The sequence below is a fragment of the Numida meleagris genome, chromosome 3 (genome assembly GCF_002078875.1).
Source record: "Numida meleagris isolate 19003 breed g44 Domestic line chromosome 3, NumMel1.0, whole genome shotgun sequence".
Lineage (NCBI taxonomy): Eukaryota > Metazoa > Chordata > Aves > Galliformes > Numididae > Numida > Numida meleagris.
The window spans coordinates 28,718,502-28,739,154 of record NC_034411.1 but is presented as its reverse complement, the minus strand read 5'-3'; the positions used below and the strand labels follow the sequence as shown (position 1 = coordinate 28,739,154).

The window sequence follows — 20,653 nt, the reverse complement described above, 5'->3', positions numbered from 1 at the left end:
GAACTAAAGAGGAGGTCCAGAGCTAGGAAGCACAATCTGTAGATTAGGCACACGTGTGTGCATTTCTCCTGGAATGCAGCCTTTTGAGCCACCATGCAAAGAAAAGATGGAGAGAGAAGCTCACAATTAAAAATTCCCAGTTCTCCTGCATTCCTTATTATTTCTCATTCTGTGCAGGATGTCATTCTGCATAGAGAAAAATAAAGCACAAAATGAAATTAAAAAAGGAGAAACAACATCTGCAGTATTTCAAGTACTTGATACTTTAATTCTAAAGTTACTTTGGAAATTGAACACATTGGTGGCTTTTGTGGGAGTGGTTGTTACTCTAGGATATAGGAAACCATAACTGAGACTTTCCTTCATCCCACTTTAGGCTTCTGTCTCATGTTGCAAGGTCAGAACCTCGGATTTAGTGAGAAATGGGTTTCTGAGTTAGAATATTGAATTAGTGCATGAGGTGTGGAAGTAGAGCATACCCTGTACTGAGTGAAATACGTGGGCTTCCCTACTCCCTTATTTCTTAGTGAGAAGTTTTTGATGATTGCCTGTCTTACTTCTTCTCTTTCAGGAACTGGATTATCAGAAGAGACGCATACGGGAATCGGGGGACAGGTTCGTTCCTGTCATGAGTGATTTCATCACTGTTGCCAGTTTCAGCTTCTCAGAGTTAGAAGACCTCCTCAATGAGGCTAGAGACAAGGTATGAATGCCTTTCGAAGCACTGACGGAGGCAAAAGCATGCATCAAAGTGGAAGAAGGAATTTTAGATGCTGGAAATGGAGTACAAATGATAATAGACACTGAAGGTGTTTTAGGCTGAAGTTTCTATCTTTTTCTAATCTTATCCATAGCAATTTAGACCGCTTTTTAGGATTAAGAGAATGTTCAGTGCTCTTACCCACTTGTTGCTTATCTTCCTTAACAGATGGTATCTGTGCGTGGCATAGAACTGTGATGGTGATGTTGGTGCCCTTATGTTGAAGGGACTGCCTTTTAACCAATCTCTCAAAAGAGGTCCTTTGGTAATCAGTGATAGTGACCTTCATCCCACCCTGCTCATTCAGCTGGGACCATTTGCACTTCATTTCTTTCCTTTAAAAGTTCACCTTTGTGTAGTTTGACAACCCTGAATGCGTGATCTTTTCCACTTATTCTCTGTCACTGCTTCTATTTCATTGCAAGGACAGTGATCCCAAACATTCACGGTTTGTCAGACCTTTCTGAATCCTTCTCGCAGAGCCAGCGCCATGTGTGTGTTACTCTTCACATGCTGCTGTGATCATTTTGTACTTCCACTGTCTGCACCTCCATTACCAGATTTGCACAGCTAAGGAGGTGCTTGTTCTTTGCTGATGATTGGAGTCTGGCACTAACCCCTCTGTCTCTCAGCTGAATGAGGAAGAATTTATAGGAAAAGATTATAAGCATATGAAAATGTTTAGAGAAGAGCAAGTTCTAAAGTAAACGGTATGTAATGGCAAATCTACCCTTGTTGGCTGGCATGTTAGAAGTGCTTGGCTTCATGAAGCAAATGTGTTATTTCTTTTGGATTGAGTTGTTTCCACTCCTGGTGTCAGTCCTTGCAGGGATATATAAGCAGTGTTAAGGGACCTGTTGCGTTATTAATAAAACCTGTGCCTTTGGATTGGTAGGCCTTAGATTTTGAAGGTTAGGCAAAATACAGGCCAAGGATGTGGATATTAAGACTCTTTACTCATCTGATCACTCTGCAGTAATGTCATTTGGGAATTCCAAAGCATTTCTGTTCTGTGGAGATAATCTTGGTAATATTGACTTGCAGCTGCAAACAACGGGAGCTGCAGAATCTCAGCTAGAGCTAGCTATCCTGGCAAATGCCAGTGGGCAGTAGTTATTACTTCACTTTGAAGACAAAGCTGGGCAATATAACACTCGCCAGTGTTGTAACAAAATTTTGCAGGGAATAATGCCTAATTTTTTTTCATTGTTATCCTGTTGCTTGAGAATGTTCAAACCACTTCCAGCATAGTAATGTTCACGCTGTACTTGCGTTATAATCACAAAACCAGTATTTTACATTCGTGCCTTCACTGAGAAAAACACAGGTTTCTGTGGTTTGGGGGCTTCTATTTTATGATTGGATACATTTTCAACTTCATTACAGTTAGGTGCACATTTTTGGAAATGAAGACTCTCTCCTTGGCTTTTGGTTTGATGTTACGGATAGGTGTGATCCTTTCTTTTGGCACACTGAGGCTTAAAGCCCAATATGATTTATTTATGAGGTCAGTTATGGGATAAAAACTAGCAAGTGCTACACATCTAACACAGCAATGCAAATTTCCTTGATCAGACACTTGCAGAAAAACTGTGTTTTTTTGCTTTAAAAATAACCAGAAAATCTCCTTGCAGATGGACCAATACGTTTGGAAGTTGTTGCATGCTTTTTTAGACATAGGCAACATAAAGCCCTGAACAAGAAGAGATGCTTTACTTTAATGACTATAACATGCTTAGGAAATGTTTCTCTACCTTCTCCTCACTATATTTGAATGCATGCCTTTCCAACTTCTGCTCAACCTATGGCTTTGGCTCTTATACTGGCAATAACCTGCTTTTGGACTCCTGAAAGGGAACTGTCTGTCCTTACCAATGCTGAGCTATTTCTCATGTTTGCCTCATATTATTTTTCCCCTCCCTTCTTCCTCTTTTTCCTCTGTTTCTTTAAAAAAGAAAAAAACCTGAAAATTTTCAACAAACCAGATGTGCTTTGCAAAACCTATAACATCTTTCATTCTCAGTGGTCTCTCTGTGTTTGTTGAATCACAAACTTTTTTTTTTTTTTTTTTTTTTTACCATGGAAACCTACTGTAACTAGCCAATTAAAGGAAGAGAGGGACTAAGACATCTGATTATCCTCTTCTATTTTCATTTCTCAAAGCAAAGCAAATAATAAAAAGAAAAAAGTAGTGGGAAAGGGAGGGCTTTTAAAAACATCTAAAGGGGCCCAGGAAGAATTCGTCTGGTTCACAGATTTATTAATAATAATGAAGTCCTAGTTTTAACAGCTGGAGTTGGATATCTTTCTAAATATAGATGCGTCTAATTGATTGCCGTGAGTTAATCGGAGCTGTGTTTCCTCAGCTGACATTTAAAACAATACAAATTATCTTTTCAAACCTGGGAAGCTTTTTATTTTTGGAATATCTTGAGTACAGGCAAAAATCATTTCAGTATTGAAGTTTTGGAAACGCTCCATTACAAGGTGTGGTACTGACCTTCTCTATAGAGGATATTTATCACAATCCCATTCAATACTTTTTTTTTTTTTTTTTGGCCTTCTTTTTAAACAGGATTATTTACTGCTAGTGGTCATGGGGAAGAAGTGATATTTTAAACTTAAAGGGCCAGATTGTCAGATGCAGACATCCGTGTTTGCAGAGGAAGCTTTGTAGCTGTACTTATCTTCATGCAGTAAACAGATGGCATGGTTCAGAAGTGACTGGAAACTTAGACCAACGTTTTAAATAGGCTTTCTAGCACAGCTGGTTCTTGTTCTTTTTGTATTTTTCTCACTTTCAGTACCACTTTATAAGGGAATATATAGATTAGATCAAGGGATAATGTTTTCTGCCATTTCCCATACACTGAAAGTTGTGGGCAGGAGAAAGTGAAATTCTGCCCTGGAATTCTTCACTAGTTTTTACATGTTTTAACGAACAAGAAGCTGACTTTTTCATTTCAGAAAAAAAAAAGAAAAGGTTGAATTTTGTTTGTGAAAATTCTTCCCTTAGTTTCCTGTGGGGAAGCAAAGAAAATGTCCAAGGGGAGTAACAGTGTCCTCCCATTGTGTGAACTTTATTTTCTTACTTGAATACAGTGACATTTGCCCTATATGAAACTTTACAATATCCTTGAATGTTGACAGATATGGACTTAACTATTGCTTTATAGCTCTTCTACTTTGTGTGAAGTTTATAGCAAACCCATTTGTGAAGTATTTTGGATCCTCCTAGAAGAACTAAGTCAGCTTAGTAAAGTAATATCATTCCTATATAGTCAGTAGTCATGTCATAGCTGCATGACTCCAAAGGGGGCTGGGGTGTCATTTTGAAAATCAAGCCTAAGCCTCGCTACAGAGGCACAAGGGAAGCCACAGTTCAGGCAGGGCTGATGAGGAGGGTAGGAAAAGTGTCCATCTCCAGATTTTCTCATGACATCTGCTGTGAGGCAGAGTGTTTATATTTATCATGGGAGAGACTCAAGTTCAGAATCTGCACGTGCATTTAATAAGCTTAGCACATGTAGTAACTGTTTTGAAGAGCAGCAAGGCAGTGAAAGCCAAAATCTGTTTAAGAAAATAGCCATTAATGGCTGAATGTTATGAAAATACAGAAATACTGTACTCCAAGTGCCAGTTACTGTGCACTTCAGTCATTCATTTTCAGAGACTGGTGTTTTCTGTCAGCCTCTGAGGCCGGTGAATAAGGAAGGGGTTGGGTTGGAGACTGAGGAAGTCAGGGCAGGGTATGTGTATAGGCAGGCTCTACAGCCTGCCATCAGAAACAGCCATTTAATAAATAAATTGTGCAGCTCCTGTGTGTAGAACTGCAGATGCTTCAGGGCGGGATGGTATCTAACACATCAGAAATGTCTATAGCACTTGTATCTAGATTGTAGGGCTTCCAGAGTCACTCCTAGGAGAATCCTTTTAGAGCTCTAAAGTTGCAAAGAGAGCTGGGCACTGTCCTACCTGAGATTAATAGATCTCTTTCTATTAACTGATCTGATTCTGTCCCATAAAGAGAGCAGAATTTTATGTGAATTGCCTCGGTACAGAATTGGAGTCTTTGCAACAGCAAACTTGGGATTACTTGTCAAGGGAGGACAGTTCATGTTGCATGATATAATTCATTTTTGCAATGGCTTCTCCTTTGATAGCAGACAGCACAGACAGCAGGAAATTTTTATCGTAGCTGTTCTTCCTTCTCCTCACAGAGCCCCATTCCTGCCACTTCCAGAGCTCTTCTGCCACTGTTTAACATTTCGTTGGCAAGCAGAGCCAAGAGTGTGCTCACTGCTGTCCCGCTTTCCCTGTCCTTGATGAAATAGCTTTTTAAAATAAACAACTGTCTAAACGATTTGCTTTGGCAAGAGGATAAATTCAGTGGAAAGCTTGGCAGAGGAAGCAGAGCTGGCACTAAGCTTATGGACCTGCTATATCATAGAGCTTGGGCGCCCTAATGGCGTGGAAATGAATTTTTTTAATGAAAAAAAGAGATACCATCCTTTATTACATTGGAAAACCCACTGAAACAGTTTTCCATCTTGCTTTTGCACGTTACCTGTCCCCAAATGACTTATGGAATAAGCAAGTTTCAAACTCTGTTCTGTGATATTACAGCATGTCACAAAATTCTGGGAATCACAGAATCCTGGAATGGCATACATTGGAAAGGATCTTAAAGACCATCGAGCTCCAGCCCCCTGCCATGGGCAGGGTTGCCACCCGCTAGCTGAGTGACTCATACAAGGTCACACAAAACTTGTGGCAGGTAGCAGAAAATAGTTCTGAGGCTCAGAACTGCTAAGGCTGCTCTGTGCTGCTCTGCCTGGAGCACCCTGAGCCAGGAAGGCAGCTGTTTAACACCAGGTAGCACACTGCCCCTCATCCCTGCACTGGTACTTTGACAGAGCACACATGATGACAGAAACATAAGGAGGAATAAAAGCAGAGGGATCTGCTGTAAACACTTTAAATTCATGAGTGTCTCTGGAAGGCTCCCAGGATGCTTGGTCCTTCCAGCACAGCAACACTTTACCTCCTTTATGTGGCAGGGAGGACACAATGTCAAAAGCCAGTGTAGCATGAATTAGCTGGTGCTAGCAGTTGGGTGGCAGACTATGTGCAGAGCATTTGCAGACGACACCACCCTCTAATGGAGACTTCCATATGTGTAGGATCCAAGATCCTCAGGCAAGGACCCCCCTCCTCAGCCTCCTAACTTAAAAGATTGGGAAACCCCTGTGAGGCCAACAAGCCTTCCTCCTAGCTGCTAGCTCCAGTCATTGCTCTTAATTTGTCTCTTTTCTTCAGTTTTCACAGGGATTAACCACAAGTTAAGTGAGAAGAGATTCCAGATAGCACACCTACTGTGACCTCTGTGTGCTCAGGCAGCTGTGGCAATATATTTAAGTAGATATATATTGAAAGAATATAGAGAGGGAGACCAAGGTAGCAGTTCTGTACACTTGTATATATTTGTCTTCAGAGGTTTCAGAGAAAGGAGTTAAACAGAGAAGTAGTCTGTTGCTATTTCCATACTCTGAAATCCCTCCATGATTTGCTGCTGCTGTAGTGCTTCCTTCAACTTCTGCCATGTTTGGTAGCTCAAAGCAACTTGCATTCCTTCCAGTGCTTTTTTTTTTTTTTTTCCAGATACTTGGAGTTTCTTTGTTTGTTTCTGGCTGAGAATACAGCCTTTTTAAAGAAAAGAAAAAATAAAAAAAGAAATTATTTCTTCAAACTGCTTTGTGGGCCTGGCAGTGAAAGCAGAGGAGGGGAGATGCTGGATGTCTCAGGCTGTGCCAGAAGGAAGCTGCTTTCCTTGGAGGTTTTGTTCCCCTGCAGTTAACTGGGAAACATTGTTTGTGCTTTACCTGGTACAGAGCCAGAGGGTTTTATAAGTCCTGCTTCCAAATTCATTTTATGCTTGGGATCAGAGCCTGGACTGTTCTAATTCTTTTCCATTCTGCAAGAGCACCTAAGGAAAGGGAAGTTGGTCTGTGGTGGTATGAACTGAATAGGCACGCAAGATGATTGGAAATCAGTCTGTTGCTTGGGAGAGGCTGGTTTTGTTTTGGTGAGCAGGGATGTCTGTGAGCATGCTGTGTTTCCCAGCGCTGGCACACGAAGGTGCTGCACATCAGGGCACCATTAGAATCAGGAGTGTATCACTAGTTCTGTCAGTTGCAGTGCAAAGGTGTATGAGGGAGGATGGTTGGACAGTGATGCAGTTTCGGGATGTGTCTGGTTATATGAGAGTTAGTGGACATGGGCATACGTGCTGTATGTAGACTATCTATGCATGCAGTTGAGTACATTTTGGGTGAGTACAGGGGCATGTTTGTGAGTATATGAGGGAGCAAAGAGAGTACGAGTACTGCAAGACTTGTGTCCAGGAGCCAGGGGTTGCTGCGAATTTACCATATCCAGATCGGGACAGCCCTGTGACTGAAGTCCTGCCAGTTGGCTCTCTCCACATGTGTCCTGCAGTCTCAACATTTCCCTATTAAAATAAAAGCCATTTGTGATGTATTCACTCTCTTTTAAGTCTGCCCTGGAGCCCTGGCTGCTTTCCTTGCCCCTCTCTCATGCCGTGTCTGTCCTTAGTCTCCTCTCTCCTAGGCAACACTGACTCAGAGTACTTCAGAGTGATGGATGACATAGCAAAAGGCTCCTGCAAGGATGGGCTACAACATTAGTACACAAAACTTCTAAATCCAGCTCTTTTAAAAGTGAAATTGAGGGGGAAAGGGGAGGAGAAGGTGAAAGGGTTAGATGGGCTAGCATGAGCTAGTACTACTTGTTTGGTAGTTGTTCCCCAGCTAGCTCATTGCCTTTCATGCCCCTGCTGACCCACAGCTGCAGCTGAGATGTGGCCAGACAATTGCTCTCTGAAATAGCTCCATCACCTCAGGCACTGAATTTTTTTTTTTTTTAACATGAACAGATAGATAGTGCTCCCCAGCACCATTGTCCTGTGTTGCCCGAAGAATAACTAATAGAGCAGATTCTCCAGGACAGAGGCACCTGCTGTAAGGGAGGCACTTCAGTTGCTGCATGGGGAGGCAGTTTCTCCTCAGCACGTGAATGCTCAGGGGGTATTGAATTAAGTGTGTAGTTACGCGTAAGCTTTCCTCGCTGTCTTCAGTGGACTGCCTGCCTAATTGTTGCTTTTGTGTTTTCTGCCCCTTTGACAGTACGCCAAGGCACTGAAGCATTTTGGAGAGAATGAGGGCAAGATGCAGCCAGATGAATTTTTTGGCATCTTTGACACTTTCTTACAGTCATTTGCAGAGGCAAAGCAAGATCTGGAGAATATGAGGAAGAAAAAGGAAGAAGAGGAGCGCAGGGCACGCATGGAAGCCATGGTGAGAACTTGGGCAAAAGAAGGCATTTCACTTCATCATTTGTTCATTTCTCAAGAGAGAAACATTGACATAGACAGTTCAGTCCTGTCGCTGTTTTATGTCCTTTTCTTTGCCACCTTTTTGTCATCCTTCTCTTCACAAATGGTGGCATTTTCCTGCTGGTTGTGTTCTGTCAGCTTTCACGGGCTGTCAAAAAAGAACATTTGCCAAGTTTGGCTTCTAAGTCTCTCTTCTTTGAGTTCAGATACCCAAATCTAGTCCTACCTTTTCTGTCAAGGTACTTTGCAAGATGATACTGTCCCTGCATGGAGCCAGTCTGCCTTGCTTTCAGACTGCTGGCTCTGTGCAAAAGTTCTTGGAGTCAGGTCTTGCCAGCTGGGCAGCTTCCACTCAGGCTTTATCATCATCTGCTGTGTTCTTGTCTCCTGACAGTGTATGGTAACACAGTAAATGCTGCCCTGCTGTAGTCTGTGCTGGCAGGCCTTAATGCCTTGATTACTGGGGCTGTGTTAGTCCTTGATGAGGCAAGTGAGCTTTTGAGCATCATTGATTCATTGATTTTGCCTCTTGAAGTCCAACGTGTATAACCCCAGGGGTTCATGTGAACCAGCCTCCCCTTCTGATCTCAGGCTTTCCTGGAGATGAGAACATCCCAGCTTTTCACTGCCTCCTTCCACCCTGCCAGCAGTTTAACCTTGGCCACTGCCTGGGCTCTAACTTCACTGAAGGCAATTGCTAATTGCAAAGTTCGTTGTGCCAAAAGAACCCTTTTATTCCTTTCAGAAGAGGAGAGAGGTAAAACTCTAGGATGCCAGCAGGCTTCTTGGAAATGCTGGACACAGAGATAAAATGCCAAGACTTAGGCTCAAGTTTCCCTCTCAGCCAGCACAGAAAGTGCAGGAGCCCACTGTTAAAGATGTAAGAAGCTTTAGTAGGCTTGATGTACTGAGAGAGAGATTGCAGTTTGCTTATGAGAAGAATCGTGCAACATGGGACTAGTACACAGTGAGCCACCTGCATCCGGGAGCCATAGCTGTGCCTTGGTATTTCCACTAATCTTGGAGTTGAGCAGCGTGGAGGATAATTGAGCTCCTTGGTGCTACCATAGGGAGACTGAGAGTATCACACCAACAGCTAGACTTATCCAATGACTGGTAAAACCAGCAGTCCTGTTTCATTGCTGTTTCTATTTATAACCAGTTTCTCTTTCTGGAGTCAAGGCAATATTCTTTCTTTTCCCCATCTCTGCAACATGCTACACTATTTTCCTTGTCCAGTATGTTTAGCTTGTGGCCATCTGATGTATTCCCCTTCTTATTTTTCTCCTTCTGAAGGAATGTGACCTTTCTACCTGTTTGAATATAACTACCCATGCCCTACGAGCAAAGCTTTTTGTGACTCTAGTGGTGACTGGTTTGTGCAGCAACATTCAGACTAACTTTAAACTCAGCAGGTTAGGTATTGTGAGCACAGCAGGTACTCTTTGCTCTGGGGCAATAATGCTTTGTGAGGCAAGCAGAAGATGCTGCTTATTCCTCACCTCTCATGCTCTCTGCTCACCTGTGCAAAAGAAAGGAAGCACAGTATGGTCTCTGTTGCCCTTGGAACACATGATGGCCTTGTGGATAGGATCCTGATCCTTTTATTCCCAAACTGTACTAATATACTAACACATCTTAGATTCTCCTTAACACAATGTCTGTAGTGATCTAGCATCTCCGTCAGTGAATCCTAAAGCTCTGTCTCTTTCTCCGCAGCTGAAAGAGCAGAGGGAAAAAGAGAGGCGTCAAAAGAAAGCGAAAGCAGGAAGCATCTCTGAAGAGACCGGGGAGTTTGATGATCTGGTGTCAGCATTAAGGTCAGGAGAAGTCTTTGACAAAGACTTATCCAAGCTCAAGCGTAATCGCAAGCGTTCGGGGAACCAAGGCTTAGAGACAAGCCGGGAGCGGGTGGTGACAAAACTAAATTATTAATTACAAGAGAGAGAAAAATAATCAACCAAAATAAGTGAAGAAAAAGAGCAAAACAAGGAAGATGAATGTGTGTGATGGCGCCTGGCTGACAGCTGCCCCAGAGGATTTCTTTGGTCTGTGGGTAGAGACGTTACCTTTCCATTGATCAGCTTTCCTCTCATCCCTCCTCTGCACTCCTAATTTGAACCATTATAAAAGTGCCTCTGTGGAGCTAGCAGGGTCTGTGACTGGGCCATGCAGAGCTGACAGATTTGCTTCTGGGAATTGACTGTGTCATGAAAGGCCTCATGATGATGACAGAAACTACTGGGCCTTGCAGACAGCCTTGCAGCTGGAGAAAGATAATTTTCTGCGTGCCAAAGTAAAAATGAACTATGATCTCCATCTTGCTGATAATAAGCAAGACTAATTTCACAACAGCTCTGTAAAAACCTGTTGCTTCTTCAATAACTAGAATGGCCTTCAGGGTCTTGTCAAGGTGTGGTTGTTGAGGTTACAGGTACCCACTCAGAATTGGATTTTATAAGCCATTGATCAGCATCTGAAAAATGCTTTTGATCTCATATTCTATATAGAGTTTTTGTATGGTCTGTACTGTCCAAAGCACGTGATGTTCAGAAGGAAGTTGTCAGTTCTGGAACAAAATGGATTTTGAAAATCGGGATCAACATAAAATATTTTGCCAAAGTCGTTTGGATTCTGCTGTTCTAGAAACAATTTTCTGGAATTTATTGATGGTTGAGCTTCAAAGCTCTGAAATTCATCTTCTAGGAAAAAAGTTCTGGCTTTTGTTTAGAAAACTATGCCACTAACAGGTTGGGGTTTCACCTAGATGACTGTGGAGCCTGTTGTGATTGCTGGAGAGTGGGAGGAAACAGCTGAACATTTCTTACTCGTTTCTGCAAGATTCCTTAGTGCAGCCCATTGGAAATAGGAAGCTCCTGAGTATCATTCACAGTTCACAAGTGGCAAAAAGCAAATGGGATTGCAAGCTGCAAGAAATGAGGTTTCTTTTCCAGCTGATACAAGCTGCAACTGCTTTGGGAATGGACTGGACTTTCTGCATAAGAGGCTGATTTATTGCATGCACCCCAATCCCATCTAGGGTAATCACATAGTTCAGTAAGGTATCAGTGATGTCAAAGGAGAACTGTACAGGCCACAGCCTTTTTCATTTGGAAGGGATTACTTACATGAACCGATGGAAGGTCTCATAAGGAAAACTGAGATTTTTTTTCCAGGAGGACACAAAATCATGTAAGCGAAGCAGGCTTTGGAAACGGGTTAATTCATAAGAAAAAAAGAAAGTTGTGTTTACATTGCACCTATGAAGCACACAGTGAAAAAGCAGAGAACCCCAAGAAGATGCATGAATTCTAAATTTGGTATATCTTCATGGCTCTAGGAAAGGGATTCAATTCTGTGGGCTGCTATAGCCCTTTTTTTGTCATAATTTTTGTCTTCAATCTTGTCAAACCTTTTGATTATCAACTCTGGAGAGGGTAAAAGGAAAAGAAAAATTGTGATGGATTCTTCCTCCTAGGCAAGAAGAAAACAGCATTTGAGAAGAGAGGCCTACCATTTACAAACAATATATCAATAGTAAACAGCACAAAATGTCAAGGTATCCCAGGGAAATGGAAAAAACTCCATTAGGTCACTTTAATATTTTGGTTTGATTTTTCTATGAATGTCGCTTAACCTCAGGCTCAGCACTGAGTCTGCAGAATAGAACTTCTTCTGCCATACACGCTGCCTGATCAGTATTACACACTACCAATATTGGAGAAGCCAACAGTGGCGGTTTTCTGAACACTAAAATAATTATCTAAACTATGGAAAGAAGCAAAAAATTTAGAATTGTTAAACTCTAATGTTTCATTGTTTACTGAATTTTGAGACTCCCACCCTACAATTTCCCTATTTACGACATTCCAAACTGCCGTGCCTCTGTATAATACTCATCGTAAAGAGCTGGTATCTTACAAGAGCTGGGTACATTCTCCTCCCTTATCATCCCATTGCCCTTCTGGTATTAGCTATTAACAGCAATATCCATTGCAGCAGACACAAGCACCTTGTAGAAGAAAGACTGTATTTCATAAAGGTTTTTGAAAGTTTAACTCTCACTTTTATAAGCATTTTTATTTTAAATTACAAAATGGATTTTTAGAAATGTCTCTTGTAAATTATATTAACAAGCTCCTTGCTGCTCCCCAAAGTAGACATGCCATATCTCTGCCCTTTTTTTGTTTGTCTTGTTTTAAAGCATGCCATATAACCTATGCCATGTAAGCCATATGAGAGGTGGTAATATGTGCCAAACTGGTATACAGTTGAGTTTAGATTTTGATAATCCCTGAATTCCAAAGATGATGCTTTTAGGGATTAGAACATTGTAGATTTCCCTCCTCTTTGTTCTCCTTGGTTTTAGGACTCACTCAGAAGTTCAGGTGTAGTGCCAGTGCCAAGGTCAGCTCTGGTGCAAGATGTGACCTGTGGCTCTGTCCAACTTATGGCTGCTTGCTTGCTCCCCAGGTACTTGTTTAATATGGCAGACTGTCAGGAAGGCAGTTCTGTTATAGAAGAAACACCTCAGGGCAAAACTCTTGAATATAAATACAGCATTCCCCACCCCAGTATTTTTCAAACCAGGTTCATGGAGTGCTTTTTGAAACTGAAGTCACTTCACCAGGCCATAAATGTAGCAAAAGCAGAGAGAGTGATAATCTCCCTGTCCATTTGTGTACAAAGTTCAGCCCTGATTTGAAAAGTTATATGATGGTACGCAGTGCTCCAGCCTCAGTGACAGTCAAAGAAAGCTGCTGTAGCTTTGCCACACCCTCAATATATACACAAGTAATAAGAGATTGTGCAACTCCAATAAATCAGCTGTGAGATACATTACTGGAACTGACAGAAAGCCCAGAGTCATGCCCCTGATTCATTGAAGCTCAACTTCCTTAGCTCTCAAGGGCCCCAGACTTTTGTTTTGAATTGGTGATGGTGGCTGAAGGTTTCTTTCAGCATGCTGAATAGTCTCCACTGGCTGTTCACTCCATGGTGAATGTTCATGAAAAGCATTTTGGAAAAGCTTGGTTACTCGCTGAGAGAAACAGTGATTTCATCTAAGTGGTGACAAGCAGAGAGACCTATTAATATGTCTGCTCTAAAAGATGAGGCTGGCCACAGCAGATAAGGAAGAAGTTGGCTTTGCTCTAGGACCCGACTTCAGATTTTTTGTGAAGCGAAGTTCATCCTTGCTTGGAGTCTCTGGCGTGCTGTGAGTGCAGCTGTGTTCTGTTCCTCATATGCAGTTGTGATAGAGTTGCTAAGTGCTGAAGGCAGGAAAATCTAATCCTTATCCTCTAGTGCTTCTATAGCCTGGGCGGGCATAGCAAGCAGTCATGAGGCATAACATTAAGGCAAAACCTCTATCATATTCTGAGGGACAGAGAAGAACTAAGGTCTGCTGGTGTCCTCACAGCCGTGCCTAGCACCAGCATTTTAAGTAGAAATCACTTTGTCTTTGGAAATAAGTAGAAGAGGAAGAAATGTGAAAAAGGTTATAATCGAGGGCTTGTTCTACTTTATACTCTTCCTAGAGAAATGTAGTTGTTGCTAATTTTATGAAGTTCTTCACACCTAGAAGAGGAGGTACTTTCTAATTCTCCAAACCTTGTCTGTAGAGATCTAGTTCTTCACTTACCTGTGTGTCTTTGCATTGTTCTTAAGCAGATTGCATTAGGATGACCTCTGAAAAGACTGCAGAACTTCCCCCCACACACACCCCACTCCCTTTGCTCTTTGTCACTCTTCTCAGTTGTCCATAAGTCTCTGAAAACGCTGCAAAGTAAAGTGACTTCAGGGCAGCAAGGCCCTTCCATGCTCTGCAGCACAGCTGTGGTCCGGGCACTGGTTCCCTACAAGAGCAGAAGCAGGAATAATATTCAGGGATGAGAGACTCTCCACTAGAGAGACAGCTTGGGCATCCTTCAGAAGCATTTCTGTAACGTGTTCACAATGTTTGAGGAAGGGAAAGGCATCGTGAGGGGCCCTGATGGAAGGCTGTGGAGCAGGTGTTTCTGTAATGGTCAGCTCCATTGGCTGAATCTTCCCTCTTTTTTAAGAAAGCTCGCACTCTGAGCTGGGTTGCACGGGAGAAGCTTGTGTCAGGAGTTTCCTTGAGGGGAAAGAAGATCAGTTGTACAGTTGATGATGTACATGATATATGCAGTTTTGTTTCTGGGTTGGTTGTTTTGTGTTTGTTTGTTTGTTTTCTTTTTTGTTTGGGGGTTAAATGATTTTTTTTTTAAATGGTTTTAGGAATCTCTAAGGGGAACCTGTAAATCTGACACCTCTATTTATTTTGCCTTATTTTAGTTTGCTATGTTTGTATGTATACACTGCATTACAGCAAAGACTATTGAGACCGTGCCAGGGCATTACACCAGCTAGACAGCCTGTATGGCCATTCTGCAGCAAGCTGAGCCGGTAAGGGGTGGTGTGGGAGCAGCCTTGGTGTGGGAAGGGAGGCAAGGAAGAACTTCATTTTTGCTTTCATAGGAATCACTCTGCCCTAATAATAATGGACTTGGGAAAGCATGTCTTTTAAATCGTGTGGTGAATTGATGCAAGTAGGTTATTTCAGAATACTTTCTGAAAACAACTGTTTTCTTGTCATTAATCATTGTGGGAATATTGAGAAGGGTTAAGCTACACAGCTGCTAACTCAAATTTCAACCTCCAACTCAAATTCTGCACATAACGCCAGAGAAGCTCAAATAGGTGTACAGGTATGGATCATACCCTCACCGGAGTTTGCATGTTGGTGAGACAAACTGGGACAGCTCTTCTTCCTCAGAGCTAATATTCCTTCCCATCTTCAAGGCCAAGGAAGAAAGATTTTCTCTGCTTCCCCTCTCTCCTCCTCCTCTCTACTTCCTCAGAGTATCCAGGGTAAGCAACATTTTTTGGCTGTTTGGTTTTCTCTCTGAGGAGTCTCTAGCAATAATCACATGTTTAGCCACAGCTCTTCCGCTTCTGTACTGAACTAGGAAGATTTCTGGTTGCCTGCCATTCAAACACTTAGCTGCTTTTGGCCACTCTTACTTTCCTTATCAAAGGTGGAAATGGCCATCTTGGGTAATGCAATTTGGCCAACTTACAATATAGAATTTAGATGTAGATATTAAAGCTATTTACTGCTCTAAGTAGTTTGGATGACCAGGATTTCCTAAAGCTGGCCAGATTATGCTGAGAAGGATGTCATTAGCATAGAAATGTGTTATGGCACCTCATTTTAGTCTGGATGCTTAACAGATATTCCAAACCAGTCTTCTGTTACTGGTGTTAATGTGGAATAGATGCAGTATACGCAGTACAGTGTTTTACACCAACTTTATTTAAAGCAGCATCTAGATCAAAACTCCCCTTTTAAACAGCTTTAGCTATTGAGAAGATGTTCTACAGAGCTTGCAAGGGGCTTGGTCCTTTCAGCTGTCCAACAGTTGGAGTTCTCACTCAGCTGATCTAGAAAAGCCTCTATGATACGCTACTGACAACCCACCCCCTCTGCACTCCTCCCTATCTTCAGACTTTCCCCTAAACTCTTGCTGTTTTAGAATTGTAAGAGGACATCAGGTAGCTGAGCCACGCTCAATGCTTCTCCCTTCCAAACTGTATTCAGCCATTCTCCTCCTCTGCCAGCCTGCTCAGTTTGAAACTTGCAGATCATTTTTGGAGGTGTCCCTGCCTGCCGAGCTGGGAAGTATAGTGCTGCTTACTGAAGTGGGAGGTTGTGTGCTGCTGTAATGCCTTGGCGTATCCTCATTTCTTAGTCAATTTAAGACTATAAGTGAATTAAATGTACAAATCCTGTAGTGTCCTTTTTATCTGTATCTTTTTATAAGAATATACTGTAATACTAAAAAAACAAAAGCAAAAAAATTAAAGATATATTGCCCCCACTGCGTCTCCGTAAATTTATTTGCAGTTGCATTTTCTGTGCTTTTGCTGGACAGTGTTACAGGTGAGTTGGAGTCTGGGTGCATTTTGTTCTTGGCTCTGGGTCTTTCTCTTTGATCAAGAGCCTGTAGTTCTGCAGTGACAGAGTTCTGCAGAGTTGGTGAGAAACTTCAGAGGTAGTTGTGGCAGGAAGGTGGAAGAGCATAGGGAACACTGGAGTTCACTTAAACAAAGAAGAAAAAAACCACCACATCATTCCTGCTGTCTGAGAGGATCATCTCATAATCCACACGTGGACACACTCGTAGAACAGCAGCTAAGGCTGAAGTACTGCCTGTAAGCTCGCTTATCTGAGCAACATCCTCAGAGGAAGAGTGTGAGTGAGAGGAGAAGGGGGTAGGAGAGGATGGCTTCAAAGGAAGGAGTTCAGTAAGGCTGGATGAAAAGAAGCCAGGAAAGCCAATGTCAGGAGTGCTTTGGGGATGTGGGAGGTGAGAGGGGAGAGAAGTCAGATACAGCACAGCAGTGCAATCAGGAGGTATGTAAGAGCTAGGGCTAATTTGTGTGCACTTGAAGAGTGGGTGAATCAAGAGACAAGCTACGGAATTCCTTGGAGCTCAAGGGCAGAACCTTGTTTTCATTTTAGACACGCAGCATGCAGCTGTTTCACTTACACATGAATCTCCCTGTCTCTAATATCATAAATAGGTTGCTGACAAAATTCATCCTTAAGCTACAACTTTTCATGGATATCTGCTATCATTAAAGTGTGATGTTCTAACTGTGAGTCCTGGCAAATCTCATGCCTAGATTTGATCAGGCTGCACAGTATATTCCTGCGGTATGTGGGACTTCAAAGTCCCAGCTCTTGGTTGTGGCTCAGGTGGGAAGGACTATGGCAGCAAGCAAAAGCAAATAGGGGATAATTGCTTGCACAGGTTGAGGGCCAAAAGGCAGCAGGTGGGGGTGCTGTGTGGAAAGACTCATTCTGTATGTGTTGAAAGGGCTTTTGGTTTCTCTGTCTTCAATCTATTTGATTCAGACTTGGCTGAGCATGGCTACAAGATTCTTGTTTTACAGATGCAAGGGCAGAGGCAGGGACATTTCTGAAATCCATGCAGGACATGAGTGGCAGAAGGAAGATGACAATGCAGGGAACTGCCTGTCTTTTTTTGCTTTTCTAGCAGCTGGATTTCAGTAAAGAAGGCAAAACCATTGTTTTTGCTCTTGTTGGAGGTCAAGCCCAGCAGCATTTGAATTCTGGCTGCACTGAACAAGCAAAGAGGTATCCTGCTCAAATTATACAAAGATCTCTCTTTCTTTTGTATTTTGATTGGTGTTGGAGCATGCAGTGAGGAGCTGCTGTTCTGCCCTACAGGATGGCTTTGGTACAGGAGCCTCCTTTAATCTTCCCATCTGGCTTCTTGTTATGGCTGTAGACTGCCAGTCCTCATCACCGCTGCATAGAAGCAAGGTAAGTGCCTTCTGGCTTTTTTTCTAAGCAAAAATAGGGTCAGGGTTTTGCTGTCCTGAATAAGTGGCAGTGAGGAGGAGGGTAAGGGGAGCTTTTCTGTCGTGCTGGGAAACTCTGAAGATCTATTATTCATTGGTTTCTCCTTTCTTTAACCTTTGGCTTCTGTTTAAACAAATATGACTTTTATCTCTGCCACAGCAGATATGGAATTTTCTGGGAGAAATCTGCTTGGCCTTTTGGAAACTGCATTCTATTGCCTGGTAACAAAATAATGAAAGACTTTTGCCCCCTTCACAACCCCCCCCCCACCCTCCCAAGTCAAAAAATTTTGTTTTGAGGTTGTCATGCTAGATTTTGTCTATTCATTTCATGTTTCTTTAGCTAAGGGGCTTCTTGCTGTTGTCTCTGAGACACAGTTGCTGTTTATCTCTGCTTTGGTCAGACTTTCAGCGGGAGGGTCTTCTTTTATTATTATTTTTCTGTTTTTCCTTTCCTCTTTGGTCTCAGTGCAAATTGGTTAGAGAAAATGAGGGTGATGCTGCTTGTAGACCTATGTATACCTACTAAATTTTTTTGAGGAAGGTGGGGGGGATGCTCTGCTCTTTGGAACTTCAGCCTGGCAGACTGAATTTTCGTATAAGATAGCGATGTAGAGATTCATTAAGAAAGCTAAATGCCTTGTTCAAACGTGCCTTGATGAGGGAAAGAAACAGAGGAGGAGTAAAACAGGGTAGGATGTCAGTTTGGAATACCTGGTTTTTATCTTGATGTTGCTGGGCAAGGAGAAAAAAAGGTATAAAATGCATAACTAGGTTGATTAAAACAGTAGGGAGAGTAACCAAAGTTTACTGTGGTTTTAATTTGATTTCAAACATCAAACTTCAGGTTAAGCCTATGAAAGGAAACTGTCACCTTGAGTATTCACTGTTATTTGAAAGCAAGCTGATGAGTATGTCTTGTCTGAAGCTCATTCTTCTTCTTTCACATATCACTTTCTTACCTGGAAGAGTGAGACAAGCATCCCTAACATGTCCTCCAGCTGGAGAATGGGACTGTGTATGGTGGGCTGAGGGTCTCTCCTGAATTCATCTAGGATCAGTTTGACTGCCCTGTGCCTCGTAGGCACTTGAGTTTCTCGAGATATCCACAAAGCTTCATTAGAAAGCCCTTGTTTCTAATGCCTGTTACACCTGGGTGAAGGTCCCCAAGGATCTCCTTGCAGTGCTGCCGTTGTGCACGGTACCAGCTCTAATGCCAGAAAAGTGCTTGACAATCTAGCCTCTCAGTACCGCTGTTGCCCTGCTGGTCAACATTTAACAGGGAGAGCTAAAATATTCCTCCCCCACCCCCAAGTGATTCTTTTTCTGTCTGTTTCAGAAAATGTGGTTTTTATTTATTTTTATTTTTACTGTTATAAATCAAAAGGGTCCTGATCTTGTATTGGGGTAGAATCCAGGCTTCAAAATGATCTAGTAATAGAAATACGAATCGTCCTCCCAGTGCTCCTTTGAAAGGAAAAAACCTCTTTGAAAGGAAACACAAGTAGGATTCTTCTAAAGGGTAAATTTTTGCTTTTTTAAGGACAAGTATTTGTCCTCTCCTCCCACAGCTGAGCTCCCCTCTTTATTCCTATGCTTAATTAATGAAGAGGATCTTACTAGTTCAAAAGAAAAAACTCTAGCCATGACCAAAGCATGAAAAATGACATGAATGTGGTGAGGAGTTCCATCTCGCTTACTGCGTTTCCCTGGGGTCTCCTACAGTGTGTGGACACTTGGGGTGAGGAAAGGGGTGCCAGACAACCCCTCATTCCTGCTCTCAGTGCTCTTGCACCAGGGCAGCCATATGTCTCTGCAGGACCAGAGCATACAAAGCAGGGCTAAAAAGATGTTCCTCCCAGAGCAGAGGAGGCAGAGGGAAGGCCTCATGGTGGCCTACAGCTTTCTCACCTCAGGAGGATGTGCTGCCCTTTCTCTGTGTCATCCTTGGTATGAACCTTCTTGCACATAAAAATATTACTTTTTTAAAATAACGGTAACAGAACACCTTCCCTTCTTCTGGTCCCTAGAATGAAAACTGTTCCTTAAATACAGAGAAGGCCTTTTCTGCAGCTGGGGAGCTGAAACTGCCTCTGGAGCCAACAGGGACACACAGCCTTTCACTGCAGAAGCAGCTCTAGAGCTGAAGCAATATAACATCGGGACCCAAGCTAGCTGAGGCCTTTGGGATGCTGATCTCCTGCCAGCTTCCAGAGTGTCAGTGCTGGGCTGCAAAAGCAAGCATGCCTTGGACCTGCACCAGGGTCAAAGTGGGAGACTCCAGCTTGTCCCGTATCTGAGATCTTGTCCTTGTGAGACAGCTGCCAGTTGCTGATCTGTTCCTAATTAATCCTCTCCCAAAGGGATGCTGACCAGCACATCCCAAAACCAAAAGCGGGATGGGAGGAAGAAGGGGCAAATCAGATACTGAAGCAATTTCACTCTCTAATTTTTAACCGAAGCTGGCACCCTAATCCAGACAGGAAGGCAGCAGGAGTTTGGATAGGGATCAGTTGTCCTGACAGTGCGTTACAGAGCAGAACCAGTGTAATTATGGGCAAATGGACATAATCACAGAAATAGCTGAGCTCTGATGAGGGGCAGGCTCTTTTCTAAGAGCTTCTTGCAGGAATGGTGGCCAGCACTCTTCCCTCTTACTTGTGTCAGCACTTTCCATCAGCTCTGCAAGGAACTTTACCATCACTGAAATGAGAACTGAGGTGTTGCCAGTGCAGGTGGATTTTTCTCCTTCCAAGGCAGGTAAGTGAAATCTACATAAAGCATTTGTGACAAACTGAGGGGCAGTAGCCATATCTGCTAAGAGCAACTTTGCTAATTTGATGGCAAACATTACCTTCTCTGGATGCATGTCAGACATGAAGAGCGCTTAGGCCTGTAGATCTGTCTCCAGCTGCTCACTGCTGAGTGCACAGAACAATGGGAAGGATGGATTGGTGTTCCCATCTGCAAACAATGATTTAAGTGACTTAGTAAGCATGACATGTTGGTCTGGCCCAACACTCTGTGGTCAGATCCTCCTGGATCTCAGTCCAGGCCTGTAGTGG

At 42.7% G+C, this 20,653-nt stretch overlaps 1 protein-coding gene across 9 annotated transcripts in view; it reads left to right on the top strand.

Annotated features, from left to right (window-relative positions):
• Nucleotides 1-16,078, top strand: part of DAAM2 (dishevelled associated activator of morphogenesis 2) — a 210,938-nt gene extending 194,860 nt beyond the window's left edge. For all 9 annotated transcript variants that reach the window (XM_021392989.1, XM_021392990.1, XM_021392988.1 and 6 more), the window contains 3 exons: nt 572-703; nt 7,966-8,136; nt 9,894-16,078. In XM_021392989.1, coding sequence (XP_021248664.1) covers nt 572-703; nt 7,966-8,136; nt 9,894-10,109 — 519 coding nt within the window. In that variant the 3' untranslated portion in view covers nt 10,110-16,078. The remainder of the gene's footprint in view (nt 1-571; nt 704-7,965; nt 8,137-9,893) is intronic.